The sequence below is a fragment of the Hypanus sabinus genome, chromosome 5 (genome assembly GCF_030144855.1).
Source record: "Hypanus sabinus isolate sHypSab1 chromosome 5, sHypSab1.hap1, whole genome shotgun sequence".
NCBI classification, from domain to species: domain Eukaryota; kingdom Metazoa; phylum Chordata; class Chondrichthyes; order Myliobatiformes; family Dasyatidae; genus Hypanus; species Hypanus sabinus.
Genome location: NC_082710.1, coordinates 179482429 through 179504694, shown reverse-complemented (window position 1 = coordinate 179504694; position 22266 = coordinate 179482429). Strand labels below are relative to the sequence as shown.

Here is a 22266-nt window from a genome sequence, read left to right as displayed (position 1 = left end):
CTGGAAGGGGAAACTGCATTCTGGGAACAGATTCAGTGGAAATGAAGGAGTTTAGAAAAGTTACAGGATACTGGGTGGGAAGAGGTATAGTCAAGGTACCTGTGGGAATCAGTAGCTTTATAAAGTATGTCAGTTGACAGTTTGTTTCCAAAAATATGGGCAAAGGGGAGGGAAGTGTTTGAAATGGACCAAGTGAATTCAAGTGCAGGGTGGAAGTTAAAGTTGATGAAATTGATAAACTCAGCATGGGTGCATGAAGCAGCACCAATGCAGTCATTAATGTTTCTGAGGAAGATTTGGGAGCATTACTGGGGAAGGCCTGGAACATGGACTGTTCTACGTAACCAACAAAGAGACAGTCATTACTGGGGCTCATGCAGATACCCGTGGATAGCCCTCGAGTCTGGAGAAGGTGGGAGGAGCGGAAGGAAAATTGGTGAGGGTGAGCACCAGTCCTTCCAGCTGGAGGGGAACTGGTTTGTTCTTTTATTGAGAAAGAAACAGAGAGCTGTAAGGCCTTCTTGATAGGGGATAGAAGTTATAACTGGACATTCATGGTGAAGATGAGGCGGTCAGTGTCTGGGAATTGAAAATTGCTGAGGAGATTGAGGGCATGAGAAGTGTCGCGGATGTAGGTTGGGAGGGATTGACCTGAAGGGTTTAGAATGGAGACAATGCATGATGACAAGTTCAGTGGGGCTGGAGCAGGAATTCCCTTTCAGTTGTACTTTACACTGAACCAGGCTCCGCGCTCCGGGTTCATTTATATTCAGACCTCTTTAATGTGTTTCTGATCCCACCCTGACGTGGAAATTGCCGCGATTCCTGCCCAGAGAACACTTGGAGCAACGTTGTTCATTCCCGAGTCTGCAGCGCCCCTAGTGGACATGCCAGGTACCGCAGGGTTCAGCAGCTCCCGAAAGTGAAAGGACCCTGAACCCGGAAGTACCGGGAGTTAACATGGCTTCGGAAGGACAGGTCGAGAGTTTAACCGAGGAGGTAATTTGTCCCATCTGCCTGGATTTCTTCACCGATCCGGTGTCACTGGAGTGTGGACACAACTTCTGCCGCACCTGTATCACACGGTGTTGGGAAAGGGAGGAGAGAAACTCCTGCCCGGAATGTAGAGAGGAGTTTGCAGACCGCACCCTCAGGGTCAGTCGGGTGTTAGCAAGACTGGCTGAAAAAGCTCGAAAACTGCACCTGAAGCCGAAAGGGAAGGAAAGTAAACGTTTCTGCGAGGAACATGAGGAAGAACTGAAGCTGTTTTGTGAGACGGACAAGACACTGATCTGCCTGATCTGTGCGACTGCGCGGGAACACAAGTCTCACAACTTCATGCCGGTTAAAGAAGCCGTTAACATTTACCAGGTAAAAATAACCCGCTTTCGATCGTCTGTTTATGTTGTGTCTTTTTTTGTCTGATCCATTCCTCCTTTAATTCCCAGGATCGGGTTAAATCTTCCTTGGACTCTCTCACAAAAAGACAAGCAGACTTCCAGGAAATGGAGCAGGAACAGAAAGAGAAGATTTCTGGAGTTCGGGTGAGGCTCCTGAGCAGAATTTCCAATATTGTTGTGCAGTCTTGTTCCTTTAATGAAGAATAGCAGAGTATCGCAGCTCCAGTAACCTGGGATGATCTTCTTCTCTTCGGCGGTTGGCACCCAGCTTAATGGTGCATTACCGCCACCTTCTGCTCCGGAGTGCGGATCAGACGATAGACTTAACATATGAAATGCCTTCTCCCGTACACATAGACATACACACACATACCCTAAACTACACTTTATCTTTCCTTCTTTGGCCATCCCAGTACCATAATCCTGCTTATTCATCATAATCCTATAAAAAAAAACCTGTATCCCTTAAGAAAGCTAAAAGTACCCAGACCTGTACTCTCTCACCCATGCCCAGTAACCCTTTTTGTGAATTCCTGCACCCCCAATTACCTTAGATTAATTGTCATCATCTCTCTCTGTATCCTAAACTTCCTGCAACTCAGAATTACATGTTCTATTGGCTCCTCTTCCTGACATTCCTCACACAAACCTGTCTGGTGTGTCCCTATCATTTACAATACTTTGTTTAGTGCACAGTGCCCCAACCTTAACCTAGTCCACACAGTTTCCTCTCTTCTGTATCCACTGCCTACCCTAGTACCTGTAACACTCTTTTGTATTTGATATACATGCCTCCCTTTCCCCTCTCTGTCTCATCTTTCTTGCCACATTTGGATGATTTTTTCCCAGATTACACACTTAGCCTCTGCTTTGCTGATACTAATGTGCATTTCTATATTTTCTTTCTTTAATGCTCTCTTTGCCAACTCATCCACCCTCTCATTCCCCTTCACCCCTACATGAGCTGGAACCTGTAGAAATTTTACCTGACCTCCCTGATCTGTAACTCTTGTGACTGACTGAAGGACTTCATAACGTACATTTTGCCGGATGTTTGAGTGAGAAGACTTTAAACTTGCTGGAACCGAGGATGAATCTGAACATATCAGTTTGGGCTTTGGCTTTGGCTCAATCAGGGTTCGGCGAGAACAGGCAGAGGGGAGGTTGAACAGGGCACGACTGCGCAAGCACGTGAAGTACGGCCTCTGAGATCAGCGGGGGAATTTAAAAAGCGAGCAGAGGCTGAGTACGAGCTTCACTCCAGGTGAGGAAAGGCCGGGTAAGCTCCTTTAATTAATCTAATTAGATTAGGAGCAGGTAATGGAGGCAGCAGTTAGGGCAGTTGAGTGCTTCGTTTGCAGTATGTGGGAAGTCAGGGCGAGCACAGCTGTCCCTGATGACTACACCTGTGAAAGGTGCATCCAGCTGCAGCTCCTGACAAACCGAGTTAATGAACTGGAGCTGGATGAACTTCGGATCATTTGGCAGAAAAAAAACAGGAGTTACAGGGAGATAGTCAACCCTAAGAGTCAGGAGACAGGTAGCTGAGTGACTGTCAGGAGAGGGAAGGGGATTAGACAGGAAGAGCAGAGCACCCCTGTGGCCATTCCCATCAACAATAAGTATACCGTTTTGGATACTGTTGGTGGGGACGACCTACCAGGGACAAGTTGCAGTGGTTGCGTCTCTGACACCGAGACTGGACCCTCAGCTCAGAAGGGAGGGAGGGAAAAGAGGAGAGCAGTGGTGTTAGGGTATTCAATAGTTAGGGGGACAGATTGGACGTTCTGTGGAAGAGATTGAGAATCCCGGATGGTCTGTTGCCTCCCTGGTGCCAGGGTCCGTGATATCTTGGATCGACTTCTCTATATTCTCAAGAGGGAGGTTGAACAGCCGGATGTCGTCGGCCATGTAGGGACCAATGATGTGGGTAGGAAGAGTGAGGTGGTCCTGAAAGGTGAGTTTAGGGAGCTAGGTGCCAAGTTAAAGGACAGGAACTCCAGGAGAGCAATCTCAGGATTGCTACCAGTGCCACGTGCAGGTGGGTTTAGAAATAGTAAGATAGTGCAGATCAACATGTGGCTGAAGGCATGGTGCAGGAGGGAGGGCTTCAGATTTATAGATAATTGGGCAGTTTTCCAGGGAAGGTGGGACAGTTTACATCTGAACTGGAGGGGGAACAAATATTCTTGCAGGTAGGTTTGCTAGAGAGGCTCCAGTGGATTTAAACTAGATACGGGGGGGGGGGGGGGGAGCGGAACCAGAGTGTAGGAACAGATGTATGGGAGAAGGAAGAAAAAGAAGATAGTAAAGTTGTTTGCACTGTCAGAGATAACTAGAGAGGAAGAGTTGGAGAATTTCTTAAATGCATTTATTTTAATGCTAGGAGCATTATAAGAAAGGTGGATGAGCTTAGAGCATGGATTGATACCTGGAAATATGATGTTGTAGCTATTAGTGAAACATGGTGTCAGGAGGGGAGTGATTGGCAACTAAATATTCCTGGATTTCGTTGCTTCAGGTATGATAGAATAGGAGGGACAAGAGGGGGAGGTGATGTATTGCTTGTCAGTGAAAATATTACAGCAGTGCTCTGGCAGGATAGATTAGAGGGCTCGTCTAGGGAGACCATTTGGTGAAATTGAAGAATGGGAAAGGTGTAGTAACACTTATAGGGGTGTATTATAGACCACCTAATGGGGATCGAGAATTGGAGGAGCAAATTTGTAAGGAGATAGCAGATATTTGTAGTAAGCACTGGGTTGTGATTGTGGGAGATTTTAATTTTCCACACATAGACTGAGATGCCCTTACTGCAAAAGGGCTGGATGGTTCGGAGTTTGTAAAATGTGTGCAGGATAGTTTTTTGCAGCAGTACATAGAGGTACCAACTAGAGAAGGAGCAGTATTGGATCTCCTGTTAGGGAATGAGATAGGTGAGGTGACGGAGGTATGTGTTGGGGAGCACTTCGGGTCCAGTGATCACAATGCCATTAGTTTCAATATAATTATGGAGAAGGATAGGACTGGACCCAGGGTTGAGATTTTTGATTGGAGAAAGGCTAACTTTGAGGAGATGCGAAAGGATTTAGAAGGAGTGGATTGGGACAATTTGTTTTATGGGAAGGATGTAATAGAGAAATGGAGGTCATCTGAAGGTGAAATTTTGAGGGTACAGAATCTTTATGTTCCTGTTTGGTTAAAAGGAAAGGTTAGAAGTTTGAGAGAGCCATGGTTTTCAAGGGATATTGGAAACTTGGTTCGGAAAAAGAGAGAGATCTACAATAAATATAGGCATCATGGAGTAAATGAGGTGCTCGAGGAATATAAAGAATGTAAAAAGAATCTTAAGAAAGAAATTAGAAAAGCTAAAAGAAGATATGAGGTTGCTTTGGTGAAAGTAAATCTAAAGGGTTTCTACAGCTATATTAATAGCAAAAGGATAGTGAGGGATAAAATTGGTCCCTTAGAGAATCTGAGTGGACAGCTATGTGTGGAGCCAAATGAGATGGGGGAGATTTTGAACAATTTCTTTTCTTCGGTATTCACAAAGGAGAAGGATATTGAATTGCATAAGGTAAGGGAAATAAGCAGGGAAGCTATGGAAACTATGACAATTAAAGAGAAGGAAGTGCTGACGCTTTTAAGGAATATAAAAGTGGATAAATCTCTGGGTCCTGACAGGATATTCCCTAGGACCTTGAGGGAAGTTAGTGTAGAAATAGCAGGGGCTCTGACAGAAATATTTTGTCATTAGAAACGGGAATGGTGCCGGAGGATTGGTGTATTGCTCATGTTGTTCCATTGTTTAAAAAGGGTTCTCAGGGTAAACCTAGGCCTGTAAGTTTGACGTCAGTGGTGGGTAAATTAATGGAAAGTATTCTTAGAGATGGTATATATAATTATCTGTATAGACAGGGTCTGATTAGGAACAGTCAACATGGATTTGTGCGTGGAAGGTCATGTTTGACAAATCTTACTAAATTTTTTGAAGAGGTTACTAGGAAAATTGATGAGGGTAAAGCAGTGGACGTTGCCTATATGGACTTCAGTAAGGCCTTTGACAAGGTTCCGCATGGAAGGTTAGTTAGGAAGGTTCAATTGTTAGGTACTAATATTGAAGTAGTAAAATGGATTCAACAGTGGCTGGATGGGAGATGCCAGAGAGTAGTGGTGGATAACTGTTTGTCAGGTTGGAGGCCGGTGACTAGTGGTGTGCCTCAGGGATCTGTACTGGGTCCAATGTTGTTTGTCATATACATTAATGATCTGGATGATGGGGTGGTAAATTGGATTAGTAAGTGTGCAGATGATATGGTGTTGTGGATAATGAAGTAGATTTTCAAAGGTTGCAGAGAGATTTAGGCCAGTTAAAAGAGTGGGCTGAACAATGGCAGATGGAGTTTAATGCTGATAAGTATGAGGTGCTACATTTTGGTAGGAATAATCAAAATAGGACATACATGGTGAATGGTAGGGCATTGAAGAATGCAGTAGAACAGAGTGATCTAGGAATAATGGTGCATAGTTTCCTGAAGGTGGAATCTCATGTGGATAGGGTGGGGAAGAAAGTTTTTGGTGTGCTGGCCTTTATAAATCAGAGCATCGAGTATAGGAGTTGGGATGTAATGTTAAAATTGTACAAGGCATTGCTGAGGCCAAATTTGGAGTATTGTGTACAGTTCTGGTCACCGAATTATAGGAAAGATATCAACTAAATAGAGTGAGTACAGAGAAGATTTACTAGAATGTTACCTGGGTTTCAACACCTATGTTGCAGAGAAAGGTTGACCAAGTTAGGACTTTATTCTTTGAAATGTAGAAGGTTGAGGGGGGACTTGATAGAGGTATTTAAAATTATGAGGGGGCTAGATAGAGTTGATGTTGATAGGCTTTTTCCATTGAGAATAGGGGAGATTCATACAAGAGGACGTGAATTGAGAGTTAGGGGGCAACCCCAATCATAACTCTACTCCACCACATCATCAATTGTTCCTTGTAGCTTCCAGATTATATGCTCCATGTTCCTACCTATCTCCACTGGTACCTCCATGAAGACATAATGATGAAAAGTATCAGTCTAATCACACTACCCTGAGGTGTGCCTATGTTATGCTAAAAAAGATCTAGGCTAAGGAGCGCTCTTGAAGTTGCTGCATCTTTACAACAGATTGTGGGAGGAGGTAAGATTACCAAGTGCGTGGAAAGAAGCAGTAGTCATTCCAATAAGGAAACCTGGCAAAGACCCGTCAAAACACACCAGCTACAGGCCAATAGCATTAACGTCAAATATATGCAAGATCATGGAAAATATGATAACAGAAAAGCTATCATATCAGCTTGAGAAGAGAGGAATGCTGGCAAGTTGTCAGAGTGGTTTTAGGAAAGGAAGGAATTCCATAGACTCAGTGATAAGGTTAGAGACTGAAATAAGAAAGGCTCGGGCAAATAGAGTCAGTAGTTGCAGTGTATTTTGACATAGAAAAAGCCCATGACATGATGCACAAACTGCACAAGATGGGGGGTTGGTGGAAGTTTTTAATTGGATAAAAGATTTTTTGTTCGGTAGGAAAATTCCAGTTCAGATTGGGTCAGAATGATCAAATCAGTAACCTGGGATCGATCCTGACCTCCAGTGCTGTCTGCGTGGAGTTTGCACGCTCTCTCAGTAACCGGTACCTTCTTTTAGCCGACAATCAACTCAATGTGGGATTTACAGACACTGTAGTTGAAAACTGATTTAAACCAGACAGATGTTTTGACTGTTGTGACCCCACCAAGAGTCAAAGCATAAAGCCCACATTCCAGCCAACAGAGTTCTTTGGGTCATTGAGGCACACAAGCCTCCAAACCCAACGGCAAGGTTGTGGTCCTCTTGGATGATAGTGGGCTGGACAGACCCTTCCATATCATAAGGAAATACATCAGGGCCAAATAATAAACCAGCCTCTCCTTTCCTTCGACAGGAACAGTCACAAAGTGTTCAGTCCCAGATCACATCCCAGTTTGATGAACTGCGCCGGATTATCACCGAGAAAGAGCAGCGTGCACTCCGAGATATCAGGGAAGAAGAGGAGAGGATTCTAAATCCAATGGAGAAAAATCTTCAAAAGATTCAAAAGAATTTAAATGCCATCTACAAGGAAATCTCAAAGTTACAGGAACAGAAGGATCAACAAGACAATATCATATTCCTCATGGTGAGAGATTTCAGTTTGGTCCTGTAAAAGTACATAGTCACAAAATGATGTATTTTAACTCAGTGTGGGATTTACTGATACTAGAGTTGTAAACTGATTGAAACCAGATGGATGTTTTGACTATTCAGGGTTGTTGTCTCCAAACCGGCCTCTCACAACATCTGTACATCGCTGGACAGTCTGCATCCTTCTCGGGAATGTTTACTCTGATCGTAGCACTGAGCCAGTGATCACTGCTGTGATTCCCATGTATAATATCCCCTAAGACTCAGAGTAACATCCCATTGCAGTCACAGACTGTGAGTGTGTCTGGTGCAGTGGATGTGAGGGTCTCTCTGTTGATCAGTGGGAACTGAGGTTGAATTCCAGAATGTGACCTACACATCGGATTTACCATCTATATCTGGTTTGTATCAGGTTCATTGTTTTGGAGAATTTTGCACTGTCTTTTGTTTTTCAGAAATATTCTTCATCAGATTATATCCCATTTTCATCAGAGACAGGACTTTCTGTCCATTCTCTCCTATCAGTTTCCCTGGTGCACAAGCCTCCTCCCACCTACTCACCACACCCAGTCACAGTGTCCCCAACTCCATGGTCCCCCATTACAATCAATCTCTGCTGTTCCACTTCAGCCATTCCTGTAGCAGTGAGTTCCACATTCTCTTCATGACATTCCTTGTGGGATCTATTAACGATCAACTGATGTTTTTATCTTTGACTTATTGTCTCCACACAAGCAGAAATATTTTCGATCAAATACATTCAGAATCTTAAAACCTGTCCAGTCTCTCCTGCGAGTTCCTTCTCTCAGTTATCGTATAATTCTCATAAATATTCCTTGTACTTTCTCCCATGGTTCAATGTCCCTCTTTCTCCGTTCATGTTAGTGGGAAAGTTAAGTGAGAATTTTCGGCAGTTTTTAATAACTTGTCTCAGATTCCTGCTGTTCGGATGCTGATGGTCAGTCTCAGTCAATTGAGATCTGTGTTTGATTTATTTCAGGAGGAAGCTCGTCGGAAGAGGAGGTAGGACATGGTCTTTACTGAAACTCTGTATGGATTTGTAAAATAGTTCAAATATCACTGATGCTCAGTTTATAACCAGATGTATAATATTTACAGGATTAGTGATGATCCCCAGACATTGTCAGTGACAGATGGTGCCCTATTGGTTGAAAAATTCGATCACCCCTATTTGCTCGACATAGCATCGGAAGAAGTGATTGGCGGCATTAAACACGGTAAAACATAAGATTCATTTGTGCTTGTTTATGAGACACTACTAAGTCATAATTAGATGCCAAATATGGCTTGTCAATGACCTTCTGAAAATCCAAGTACACAACATCAACTGGTTCTCTTGTTTATCTGGCTTGTTATTTCTTCAAAGAATTCCAGCTGATTTGTCAGGCAGGATTTTCCCTTGAGGAAACCATGGCCTATTTTATCATGTGCCTCCAAGTTCCCTGATAACTCCTCCTTAATAATCAACTTCACCATCTTCCCAGCCACTGAGGTCAGACTAACTGGCCTAGAGTATCCTTTATTCGCTCTCTCTTCTTGAACAGTGGAGTGACATTTTCAAATTTCCATTCTTCCAGAACCATTGAAGAATCTAGTGATCCTTGAAGGATCGTTACAAATGCCTCCACGATCTCTTCAGCCACCTCTTTCTGAACTCTGGCATGTACACTATCTAGTTCAGGTGACAGCTACCTAAAGATCTTCCCATTTCCCAAGAACCTGTTCTCTAGTCATGCTAACTTCATGCCCGGCATGTTGCCTGACACTTGGAACTTCCACTATACTGCTAGTGTCTTCCACAGTGAAGACTGATGCAAAATACGTCTTCAGTTCATCCACGCTTTCATTGTCCCCCCATTACTACCTCTCCAGCATTGTTTTCCAGCAGTCCGATATCCACTCTTGCCTCTCTCTAATCCAGAAATTAGGACCTCCTGGGTACCAATTTCTGGATTGCTGCCTGTGCCACGTGCCAGTGAGGGTAGAAACAGGATGATCTGGCAGGTAAATGTGTGGCTGAGAAGCTGGTGCAGGGGGCAGGCTTCAGGTTCTTGGATCATTGGGATCTCTTCTGGGGGAGGTATGACCTGATCAGAAGTGATGGGTTGTACCTGAACCCGAGGGGGACCAATATTCTTGCGGGCAGGTTTGTTAGAGCTGTTGGGGAGGGTTTAAACTAATTTTGTAGGGGGGTGGGAACTGGAGTGAAGGGACTCGGGATAGGACGGATGGTAAAAATGGTAATGATAGCCTGCAGTCAGACTGTCAGGAAGGACAGACAGGTGATGGAACTCAGTTGCAGCCAACAGGCTGAGTATCAAATCATTAGGGATGCAGAATCAGAAAGGACAACAAATACGATACTCAAGCTGTGTATCTAAATGCATGTAGTATAAGAAATAAAGTGGATGATCTTGTTGCACAATTACCGATTGCCAGGTATGATGTTGTGGCCATCACTGAATTGTGGCTGAAGGATGGTTGTAGTTGGGATCTGAATGTCCAAGGTTATATATTATATCAGAGTGATAGGAAGGTAGGCAGAGGGGGTGGAGTGGCTCCACTGGTAAAGAATGGCATCAAATCAGTAGAACGATGTGACATTGGATCGGAAGATATTGAATACTTGTGGGTTGAGTTCAGAAACAGCAAGGTTAAAAAGACCTTGATGGCAGTTATATACAGGCCTCCAACAGAGCTGGGTGGTGGACCACAGATTACAACAGGAGATAGAAATGCTGTGTCAAAAGGGCAATGTTCTGGTAGTCATGGGAGATTTTAACATGCAGGTCCATTGGGAAAATCAGGCTGATAATGGATCTCAAGAGTGAGTCTGTTGAATCCCTAAGAGATGGCATTTTAAGCAGTTTGTCATTGAGCCCACGAGGGGATCAGCTATACTGGATTGGCTGTTATGTAATGAACCAGAGGCGATTAGGGAGCTGAAGGTAAAAAACCCTGAGGAACCAGTGATCACAGTATGATTGAGTTTAACTTGAAATTTGATAGGGAGAAAGTAAAGTAGCGGTCGATCTTTGGGACTTTCCCAGTAGATCCCGAAAAAAATTCAAAAATAAATACACTAATACTGTTGAGAGATTGTTTCCGGGTTGCGGGGTTTTGTTCCGTTCTTTCTGCCCAGTGCGCGTGTGTGTAGCTCCCCCGCATTACACAGTGTAATTCAACACGTACAAACACACTGGATGAACTCAGCAGGTCGGGCAGCGTCCGTTGAAACGAGCAGTCAAACTGCTGACTGCTGAGTTCATCCAGCTTGTTTGTACGTGTTGATTTGACCACAGCATCTGTAGTGTACTTTGTGTTTGCACAGTGTAATTCAGTGGTCCCCAGCCACCGGGCCGCGAGGAAACGATATGAGTCAGCTGCAACTTTCCTCACTCCCTGTCACGCCCACTGTTGAACTTGAACCCACGCGAGGTCATCAGATGCCTAAACGCAGTGATACCCTCGCGCCAGGAATCACTGGTTCTCCTCACGCGGCCGGTGAGAAGTGCCGTTGGTACTGGCCTGGAGTGCGGAGAGGTGGGCACCACCTCTAAACCTGTTCACCACACCGAATGTTCGTGGGGAACCCAGTGCTAAAACATTCACAGACGATCTAATTCGGGCTCAGGGTTCCATAAGTAGCAGAGCAGCTACCTCGCTGCGATCTGCTGATACAAACTTTTGTCGGCCGATAGATCCTACAAGGGGGGGCAGGCACCCTGTCACACTCCCCGCTCTGTCGCTTTCTCCGGACTGGAACCGGCACGGGGACCTCCGGCCCTGACCTTGTCCTCTCACCCCACCCATGACCAACTGCACCCGGTCAGGGTGTCTGGTGGCGGGCGGGCAGGTGGAGGCCGCAGTTTGGGCCTGGAGGCTGTCTAATGAGGCGATGAAATCCTCAAAACTGCTTCGGTACCTTGATTCCAAGCACCCCGCACTTAAAGACAAACCCACTGAGTTTTTTGAGTGGAGAAAACGTGAGCAAGTGGGACAAAATCTAAGTGCCGAGAGCCGCAAAAACTAAATTGTGGAATGGACTGGACATAAGGAACCTGCTTTGAGTATTCCGGTCGTGCTTAATCCCCAACCCCCACCCCCCCACCCCATCGGCTGGTTGGCAAGAATATTGTCAATATTAAACCGGTCCGCGGTGCAAAAAAGAGTGTGTACCCCTGGTGTTTATACATTATTTCTACTTCTGGGTTCCGGGGTTTTACTTCCGGTCTTTTCTGCCCCAGTGTGCATGTATGTAACTAATCAATCTGGGGGTCAATGTCACCTTTGACTATGGCCGAGGTAGGGGAGCTTGGGCTTAAAAAGGTTGGTGACCACTAGAGTAAAGGCTGATATAGCAGTATTTCAGTGGAGTAAGGGAAATTACAGTGGTATGAGAGAGGAGTTGGCCAAAGTAGATTGGAAAGAGCTGCTGGCAGGGATGTCAGCAGAGCAGCAATGGTGTGTGTTTCTGGGGAAATGAGGAAGCTGCAGGACGTGAGTATGTTTTCATTTCTTCCAACAGTGAAGAAATACTCAAATTGTAAAATGGTACAACCATGACTGACAAGGGATGTCAAAACTATTGTAAAAGCAAAAGAAAGGACATATAACAAAGCAAAAATTAGTGGGATGATAGTGGATCGGGAAGTTTTTAAAAACCTAAACAGAGCAACTAGAAAAATCATTGGAAAGGAAAAGATGAAATGTGAAAGCAAGCTAGCAAATAACATCAAAGTGGATAGTAAAAGTTTTTTCACGTATGTTAAAAATAAAAGAGAAAAGAGAGTGGATATCGGACCACCAGAAAATGAGGCAGGGAAAATAATAACAGGGGACAAGGAGATGGCGGATGAACTAAATGACTATTTTGCATCAGTCTTCACTGTGGAAGACACTAACAGTATGCCTGATGTTGTGTGTGAAGGAAGAGAAGTGGGTGCAGTTACTATTACAAGAGAGAAGGTGCTCAAAAAGCTGAGAGACCTAAAGGTACATAAGTCACCTGGACCACAGGAACTGCACCCTAGGGTTCTGAAAGATGTAGCATTAGAGATTATGGTGGCATTAGAAATGACCTTTCAAAAATTATTGGAGTCTGGCATGGTGTCAGAGGAGTGGAAAATTCTTTAAGAAAGGAGGAAGGCAGCGGAAAGGAAATTATAGACCAGTTAGCCTGACCTCAGTGGCTGAGATGTTTGAGTCAGTTGTTAAGGATGAGGTGATGGAGCACATGGTGACACAGGACAAGATGGTATAAAGTCAGCATGGTTTCCTTCAGGGAAAATCCTGCCTGACGAACCTGGTGGAATTCTTTGAGCAGATTACAAGTAGGATAGATAAAGGGGATGTAATGGATGTTGTATATTTGGACTTTCTGAAGGCCTTTGATAAGGTGCCACACATGAGGCTGTTTCCCAAGTTAAGAGCCCGTGGTATTATAGGGAAGTTGCTGACATGGTTAGACAATTGGATGCACGGCTTCAGGGAGCCTAGATGCAGCACACGTAATTGTTAACAAGTACTGATGACCAGCTGCAGTTTTTGGCAATGGACCTACACAATCCACTATGACCCTGGAAAATGGTTCACCAAACGCAGGTATCAGCTGAAGTGGTGCCTTAGGGATGGCCTGATTAGGTTTTCCCACCGCCTGGCACGTATGACACCCTCTACAGTAATTAACAATATCTTTCCTCACGTTACACCAATAAAATTCCCTCATCATCCTGTGCAGTGTTTCCTTTACTCTGAAATGTCCACCTAAAGGCATCTTATGGGCCAGGTTTAAAACTTAAGCCCTGTAAACTTTTGGAACCACTACCTGATGCACAATAGCCCAATCCTCACTTGCAGGCACGGTGGCTGATCTCCACTTCCTCACCAACACCCCATCTTTAAGGTAATATCCCACTGACTGAATTTCATCCTCAGAGAGAGCTCTCTCTTTTAAAGCCACAATTTCAGGATCTTTATTTAGTTCTTCTATAAATTCCCTCCTCAATAAAGACGTCTTTCTCATCCTCCTTACTCTCCTCAGCCTTACTACCCTCTAAGTCCTGTTGGTTTAGGGACAGTAGGAAAGTCTAGAATCAGGGGTCAGCAACCTTTACCACTGAAAGAGCCACTTGGACCCGTTTCCCACAGAAAAGAAAACACTGGGAGCCGCAAAACCCGCTTGACATTTAAAATGAAATAACACTGCATACAACGTTTTGTTTTGCCTTTATGCTATGTATAAACAAACTATAATGTGTTGCATTTATGAAATTGATGAATTCCTGCAGAGAAAATGAAATTACATTTCTGCATGCAACAAAAACATTTTGAACTCCGAAAAAAAGACGTTGGGTTGAAGGTTACTTTTAAGTAAAATACTCAACGTCTATTTGAGTCCTTCTTGTATTTATGAAAAACGCCAAACTTAAATTTGCCGCCAGCAGCAAACCAAAAATAACGTCAGCCAGCTGTCAACCTGAAAAATAAAAGGACTATTTCACTGAACAATGAAAACATATGAATATACGTAAAATAATAGGCAATTAAAATATTTATCATACTTGTTCAGGTTGGCTCACACCTGACAATGCAGTCGTATTTAGTAGGGATGGATCGATGCTTAGGGGAGTGACCGGGAAGGATAATGTGTTTTTTTCCTCTCTGAACTCACAGAAGCGTTTCCCAAACGATGTTTGCATTGCGATGATTGCAGAATGTAAATACTCCGAATTTATCATGTCGTGACCTTGTTTGAACTCTCTCAAATTGGGGAAGTGAGACAATGTGCCTTTCTGTAAATCTCTGGCAAGCAACGTCAACTTGCGCTCGAATGCCAAAACATCCTCCAACATGTGCAGGGCTGTACGTCCTTACCCCGTTGAAGAGCTGTGTTCAGCGTGTTCAGGTGCGCTGTCATGTCTACCATGAAGTGTAGCTTTTCCAGCCACTCTGGCTGTTCCAGCTCAGGAAAGTTGAGCCCTTTGCTGCCCAGGAAAGTTTTCACTTCTTCCAGACACGCGACAAAGCGTTTCAGCACCTCCCCTTTGGACAGCCACTGGACTTTGTTGTGCAGCAGGTGCCCCATCAGTAGCTACTGACACCAGATGGGTGGTCTTTATTCCTTTGGCTCTTAAACAATTCAAGACAGCCTCACAGATGTCCTCCCCCCGTGTTTGGTCTTTTAGAGGTATCAACTCAATCAGTTCTTCCTGTGGCCCGGCAGAGTTTACATACCGGCAGAACAACGCTATTTGTTCAATATCACCTTTGTCTTTAGACTCGTCACAGGCAATCGAGTAGGCCACAGCTGAATTGATGTCTTTAATTTGCTGTCTTGTGATGTCTTCTGCCATTTTTATGGTTCTGTCTTTGACAGTCTTTGCAGAGAGGGGCATATCCCTGATTTTCTGCACAATTTCACTCTTGTTTTTAAAGTCCGTGAATAGATGTTCTGAAATCTTAATGAAAGATTCTTTTATATATTCACCATCTGTAAACTGCTTCCCGTGCCTGACTATTTCCTGAGCGTCAATATAACTGGCGTATGTCGTTGATTTTCCAGACTTCATCCATTTCTGGAAATGATTTTTGCTCAGATCAACCTTCCGCATCAGTTCCGAAACGGCTTTTTTTCTCTCATCTCCATCCGGATATTTTTGAGCAAAGGCTGCGTGTTTATTCTGGAAATGCCTTGCGACATTTGACTTTTTGTTGTTTGCTAGTTTCTCATTGCATATTAAGCATACCGGTAAACCAGTCTCGTCAACAGTGAAAGCAAATGAATCTGTCCACGTATCATTAAACGTTCTGTTTTCTTCAGTCACTTTTCTTTTTTTAGAATTCTCCATAGTTGGCTTACCTTGGATCGAAAAATTAAAGAAATTGCGCACTGGCGGGTGTCAGGTATTGGCAGTGGTGACGTATATTAATAGCGATAAAAACACGTTGTAGCGGTGTGCTCACGCAGTCAGTAAACTGCAGTCGAATAACTTTATTCGAACTAAACAGCCTTGCTTTTAAGCCTCCCTCAACCCAGCCCCCATGGACGCAGATGCTGCAAAAGACGCGTACTCACAAACCCCCGTAGGCTATCTCCCTTAGCCGGAATGCTGGCTAATTGTGAGCCGTTTCGGATGTGCCAGGAAATGTGTCGCCACACTTAGATTGTACAAGATCACCATAATCTTCAAATTTAGAATTACATTTCAAAAGCTAACAAACTAACATAAAATACATTTTAATTAAATACTGACCAATTATTTCCCAAAGCCACAGGGAGCCGCAGCACAGAGGTGAAAGAGCCACAAATGGCTCGGGAGCCGCAGGTTGCCGACCCCCGGTCTAGATAAATCAATATTAGCATCAGCAGCCTTTTCCGACATGCTTCTAGTGACGACGCAGGCGGGATACACATAAGCATCTATGGGCGGGCCCTCAGCAGCAGCAGGCTCACTGGCTAGCTGAACTGCTGGGTAAACATCCCCACCTGCAAGGTCATTTCCGAGTACGAGATCAACATTGTCTATCGGTAGTTCAGACCGCACCCCTATTGTGACTGGTCCAGATACCAAGTCGCATTTCAGAATTATCTTATGCAAAGGCACGGTCTCAGTCCCCTTTCCAATACCTTTGATAATATTCACCACCATATAATCATATAACAATTACAGCACAGAAACAGGCCATCTCGGCCCTTCCAGTCCATGCTGAACACTTACTCTCAACACCCCCGACTCTCAAATCTCCATCTCAGCACCGAACTCCAAAACACTCTTTAATATCAGTGACTGAAAAGCTCCAGTATCTCTCTAGATTCTCACTGGAACCGGAGTTGATCCCTCCTTCACAGACACAAACCCATTTGAAATAAATCTCTCAAGTCTCTCTTGAACTAGGTCAGACCCCTCCTTCTTCAGCGGTGTTTTAACCGTCTGAACGCAGGCATTTGGGGTTTTCTCTCTCTCTGTCCCTTTTTCCCTTTTCATTGCAAAACAATTGGATGCCGCATGACCAGGCTTCCCACAAAAGTAACAAAAGGGGTTGCTGGGTGGTGGGTGTCATTGTAACTTGTCCCATGGTCAGGCTCGGATTAAATCGGGTTTCTGGGTGGTGGGGGTCATTGTAACTTGTCCCATGGTCAGGCTCGGATTAAATCGGGTTTCTGGGTGGTGGGGGTCATTGTAACTTGTCCCATGGTCAGGCTCGGATTAAATCGGGTTTCTGGGTGGTGGGGGTCAAAGGGCCGGAAGGGCCTATTCCGTGCTGTATCTCAATAAATAAATTACAGCTGATGAAAGTGCAGTAGACATTGTCTCCATGGAGTTTAGCGAGGGATTTGACAAGGTAGCAGAGAGTTAGATCACATGGGATACAGTACGATCTGCAATAGGATGCAGAGTTGTCTGGGTGGAGTCCCGTGACCAGTGGTTGTGCTGCAGGGATCGGTGCTGGGTCCACTGTTTTTCATCATCCATATGAATGATTTGGAGAGAATGTAGGTGACGTGTTTAGTAGGTTTGTGAAGGACTCTAAAATTGGTGGTTTCATGGACAGTGAAGAGGTTATTTATTTACTTAGAGACAGTGTGATACAGGCCGTCCCAGACCAATGACCCGCTCCACCCAGCACCCCAACTATTTAAAACCAGCCTAATCACGGGGCAATGTACAATGACCATTTAACATACAAACCGTTATGTTTTTGTACGAGCGTCACAGAGTGATAGAAACTAACAGCACAGGCCCTTCAGCCCACCTGGTCTGTACCAAAGCATTTAAACTACCTGCTCCCATCAACCTGCACTGGGACCATGGTCCTCCAACTCCGACCGTCCATGTACCATCCAAACTTCCCTTAAATGTTTAAATCGAGCTGGCATGTACCACTTGGACTGGCAGCTGGTTCCACACTCTCACAACCCTCTGAATGAAGCAGTTTCCCCTCATGTTCCCCTTAAACTTTTCATCTTTCACTTTTAACCCATGACCTCTGGTTGTAATCCCACACACCCTCTGTGGAAAAAGTCTGCTTGCATTTACCCTATCTATACCCCTCATAATTTTGTATACCTCTATCAAATCTCCCCTCAGTCTTCTAAGTTACAGGAATAAAGTCCTAAACTATTCAATCTTTCCTTATGACTCAGGTCCTCCAGTCCCAGCTACATTCCTGGAAATCTTCTCCGTGCTCTTTCAAACTTGTTTACATCCTTCCTGTAGGTAGGTGACCAAAACTGTACACAATATCCCAAATTAGACGGCCCCAGGTCTCATACTACTTCAACATAACATCCATCTACCTGTAACACCACTTTCGGTGTATTCTGGACCTGTGTTCCCAGATCTGCTGTAGAACAGAGTCCTCAGTGCCCGACCATTCACTGTGAAAGACCGACACTGGGGTCCTACCGAAGAGCAACAGCTCACACTTGTCTGCAGTAAATTCCAGCTGACACTTTTCAGCCCATTTTCCCAGCTGCCCCAGATCCCACTGCAAGTAATGATGGTCTTCCTCGCTGTCCACTCCTCCCCAATGTGAGGGATGAATCGGGAGCACCCGGAGGAAATGCACGAGGTGACAGGGAGAAAGTACAAATTCTTTACAGATGGTGTTGGAATTGAACTCTGAACTCTGGAATGCCCCAAGGTGCAACAGTATTGTGTTATCCACTACATAACCCTCTTGCTCATCGTTTATCCAAGATTACAACGAGATCCTGATTAATTTGGTCTCTGGGCCATTGGATGGAAACTGATTTTAATTCAGAGAGATGAGGGTGTTGCATTTTGGAAGGTAAACCAGGACAGGATTTACACAGCAATCAGGGGCCCTGGAGAGTGTTGTGGAACAGAGAGACCAGGAGGTGATTGTCTTCATCAGTCGGAATACTGAGTACAGGATCTGGGATGTCACGTTATGAGTGTACAAGACATTGGGAAGGCCACATTTGGAGAACAGTAACACACACAAACTGCTGGAGGAGCTCAGCAGGTCAGGCAGCATCTATGGAAATGAATAAACAGTTGATGATTTGGGCCAGGGTTTTCTGTGTGTTGCTTTGGATTTCCAGCATCTGCAGACTTTCTTGTCTTTATGATTTTGATCACCCTGTACAGTTCTGGTTATCTTTCTACAGGAAGGATGTCATTAAACTGAGAGGGTATAAAACAGATTTACGAGGATGTTACTGGGACTGGAAAGTTTGGGTTATAAGGAGAGGCTGAATATTCTTGGTCTTTTTCCTGGAGCTCAGGAGGTTGCTAAAGGAAAATGTAGAGGTGGATACAGTTACAATGATTTAAAAGACATCTGGACAGGTACGTGGGTGGGAAAGGGTTAAAGGAATAATGGGCAAATACAGGTAAATGAAACTAGTTCATTCAAGCGAGTTGGTCGGCACGGATGAATTCTGCCTCTTTAAATGCCTCCAGTGTTTACTCACCCCATCCTCATCTGGATCCAGTTGTTGCTCCACCCCTTCCTCACACCCGTTTCCACTGCGATCCCCCATCTTTCTTTCCGTTCGTGAGGTAAGGTCTTGGCTTGACACGCCGACTGGACATCTCCCTTATCACACGCTGCTTGACCGCTGAGATCCTCCAGAATTTTGTGTTTGTTGATCCTCCAGGTCGAGGAAAAACCTCGGGAAGATGCCGGTTGTCCATCCGCTGCGTTTGGAAAAAACCCCGGGAAAGGGTCCTGTCGCCCCCACGATCCCGGGGCCGCGCTGCCCGAGTCTCCCCCCGATCCCCGGGGCCGCGCTGCCCGAGTCTCCCCCCCGATCCCGGGGCCGCGCTGCCCGAGTCTCCCCCCGATCCCCGGGGCCGCGCTGTCCGAGTCTCCCCCCGATCCCCGGGGCCGCGCTGCCCGAGTCTCCCCCCGGTCCCCGGGGCCGCGCTGCCCGAGTCTCCCCCCCCGATCCCGGGGCCGCGCTGCCCGAGTCTCCCCCCGATCCCGGGACTCTCTAATTCTCTGCTTCTCCCCCCAGTCTCTGTCATCCTGGATGTGGAAACGGCGCATCCGGTGCTCGAGGTGTCTGAGGATCGGAAGAGTGTGAGATACACCGATACCCGGAGGAATCTCCCTGACACCGGGAAGAGGTTCACAGACTGGGCTTGTGTGCTGGGATCGGAGGGATTCACATCGGGGGGACATTACTGGGAGGTGGAGGTGACGGGGAATCGGCGCTGGAATCTGGGAGTCGCCGCAGAGTCTGTGGAGAGGAAGGGAGGGGTCACACTGAGTCCGGAGACCGGATTCTGGATCATCGGGCGGGTTGATGACGTGTTACATCGGGATTGTGACGTGTTCGGTCTCACCTCCCCTGTGCCCCGTCTCCCTGCCGGTCCCATCCCCGGGAGGGTGGGAGTTTATCTCAGTTACGAGTCCGGGACAGTTTCATTTTACAATGCGGAGACCAAATCCCATCTCCACACCTTCACCGGGAATAAATTCACGGAGAAACTTTATCCTTACTTCGAGACTGGATATGAAAACCAGTGGCTGAGAATCTGCTCCGGTTCCGCTCCGGGTCTGTAAACGGGTCGGGTCCCGGGACCGGTGTCAGGAGTCAGTCAGTGTAAATATAAATGTGCGGAGAGTGAAATAAACATGATGTGAGAATTATCGATCCATTAATTTTAACTCGTTCACCGCGTCCGTCAACGGAACAGAAACACTGCGGATTCAGCAGCAGCCGCGGACGGCGGGTCCTGAGCTCCCCGGCTCCTCCGGGTGCTAAAGTCCACCGGGACTGACAGGGTAACTGGGGCAAGTGGGGGTGATACTGACTGGGAGAGGGAGGGCAGGGTGAAACTTGGTAACACGGGACTCCCAGAGCCTGGGTCTCCCAGCGTGTCCGGTAACATTTATGGAGGGAAATGGGCAGCTGAGGGGTGGATCCAGGTGAGGGGTAATAGCTGAGGGAGGGGTGATAGATGAGGGACGGGTGGAAATGTGTCAGAAATTGGGAGGTGAGAGGTGTCAGTAACAAAGGGCAGAAGATTTTGGAATCTGACAGGAGAGGAAAGTGACCCCAGAGTAAAGGGAGGGAGGTGGGGAGGAGTGTGTGGGTGATGGGTAGATGGAGAGGGTGGGGAGGAGTGTGTGGGTGATGGGCAGATGGAGAGGGTGGGGAGGAGTGTGTGGGTGATGGGCAGATGGAGAGGGTGGGGGAGGAGTGTGTGGGTGATGGGCAGATGGAGAGGATGGGGGAGGAGTGTGTGGGTGATGGGCAGATGGAGAGGGTGGGGGAGGAGTGTGTGGGTGATGGGCAGATGGAGAGGGTGGGGGAGGAGTGTGTGGGTGATGGGCAGATGGAGAGGGTGGTGAGGAGTGTGTGGGTGATGGGCAGATGGAGAGGGTGGGGAGGAGTGTGTGGGTGATGGGCAGATGGAGAGGGTGGGGAGGAGTGTGTGGGTGATCGGCAGATGGAGAGGGTGGGGAGGAGTGTGTGGGTGATGGTCAGATGGAAAGGGTGGTTCAGGAGTGTGTGGGGATGGGCAGAAGGAGAGGGTGGGGAAGGAGGGGAAAGAGAGAGGGCGATGGGGCTGGTGGATCAGGAGGAGAGAGACAATTAAACAGGAAAAGTGACAGGGAACGATTTCCAGAAGTTTGAAAGTTCGATGTTGATGCTGCCAGGTTGCCGATCACCCTGACGGAAAATGGGGAGCTGTTCCTCTGATTTACGAGGCAAATAGAGTCGGGATCTCTACTTTGTATCAGATATTCAGTTTTGGACCCAGTTTATATGCAGGAAATGTGGGGAAAAACACAACATGTTGGTCATGATCTGTGGAGAGAGGAACAGGCTTCATGTTCCACGTTGGTGACCTCTCCCGGAATTGATTCAAACACTGCCTGCTCTGTTGTGAGTTTCAAGTAATTTCTGTTTTGTTTTAGTTCTTCCAGCATCTGATTAAAGAAAAAATGGGAGTGCAGTGTAATTTCCTCCGGAAAGGGGGATAAAGAAGGAGGAATGTGAGAGGGAGTGGACCATCAGAGAAATAGGGGTTAGCCCGTCTCCATCCCTCCTGTAATCAACGACCAGCTCCTTTGTTTTTGTTACATTGAGGGAGAGGTTGTTTTCTTGACACCATTGTATCAGAGAGATGACTTCTTCCCTGTAGGCCACCTCGCTATTGTTTGAGATTAGGCCAATCAATGTAGTGTCGTCAGCAAATTTAATCAGCAGATTGGAGCTGTGGCTGTCGACACAGCCCTGAGGAGCTCGTGTGTTGAGAGTCGGAGGGGTGGAGGTGAGGGAGCCCACTCTCAACACCTGCTGGCCATCTGACAGGAAGTCCAGATTCCAGATGCACAAGTCAGAGGTTTCTGAGCTGTCTGTCGAGCCTGGAGGGAGTTGTGTTGAATGTTGTAGTCCAAGAACAGCATTCTCACATAAGCACCATTCTTCCCCAGATATGTAAGGACGGTATGTCGAGCAGTGGCTATTGCATCATCTGTTGTTCGGTTGTGAATTGCAGGGGTCCGGTGTGGGTGGCAGCACGCTGCAGATGTAGTCCTTGACCAACCTCACAAAGCATTTGCTTATCATTGACGTGAGTGCAACAGGACGTTAGTCGTTCGGGCATGTTACCTTGGTCTTGTTTGGTACAGGAACGATGGAGGATAATTTGA

General features: G+C 46.1%; 1 protein-coding gene across 1 annotated transcript in view; it reads left to right on the top strand.

Annotated features, from left to right (window-relative positions):
- LOC132394845 (uncharacterized) overlaps window positions 1-20407 on the top strand; it is a 79206-nt gene extending 58799 nt beyond the window's left edge. The window contains 6 exon segments of the mRNA XM_059971251.1: window positions 895-1371; window positions 1449-1544; window positions 7367-7600; window positions 8606-8628; window positions 8725-8843; window positions 19616-20407. Coding sequence (XP_059827234.1) covers window positions 895-1371; window positions 1449-1544; window positions 7367-7600; window positions 8606-8628; window positions 8725-8843; window positions 19616-20166 — 1500 coding nt within the window. The 3' untranslated portion in view covers window positions 20167-20407.
- Window positions 20408-22266: the final 1859 nt, after the last annotated feature.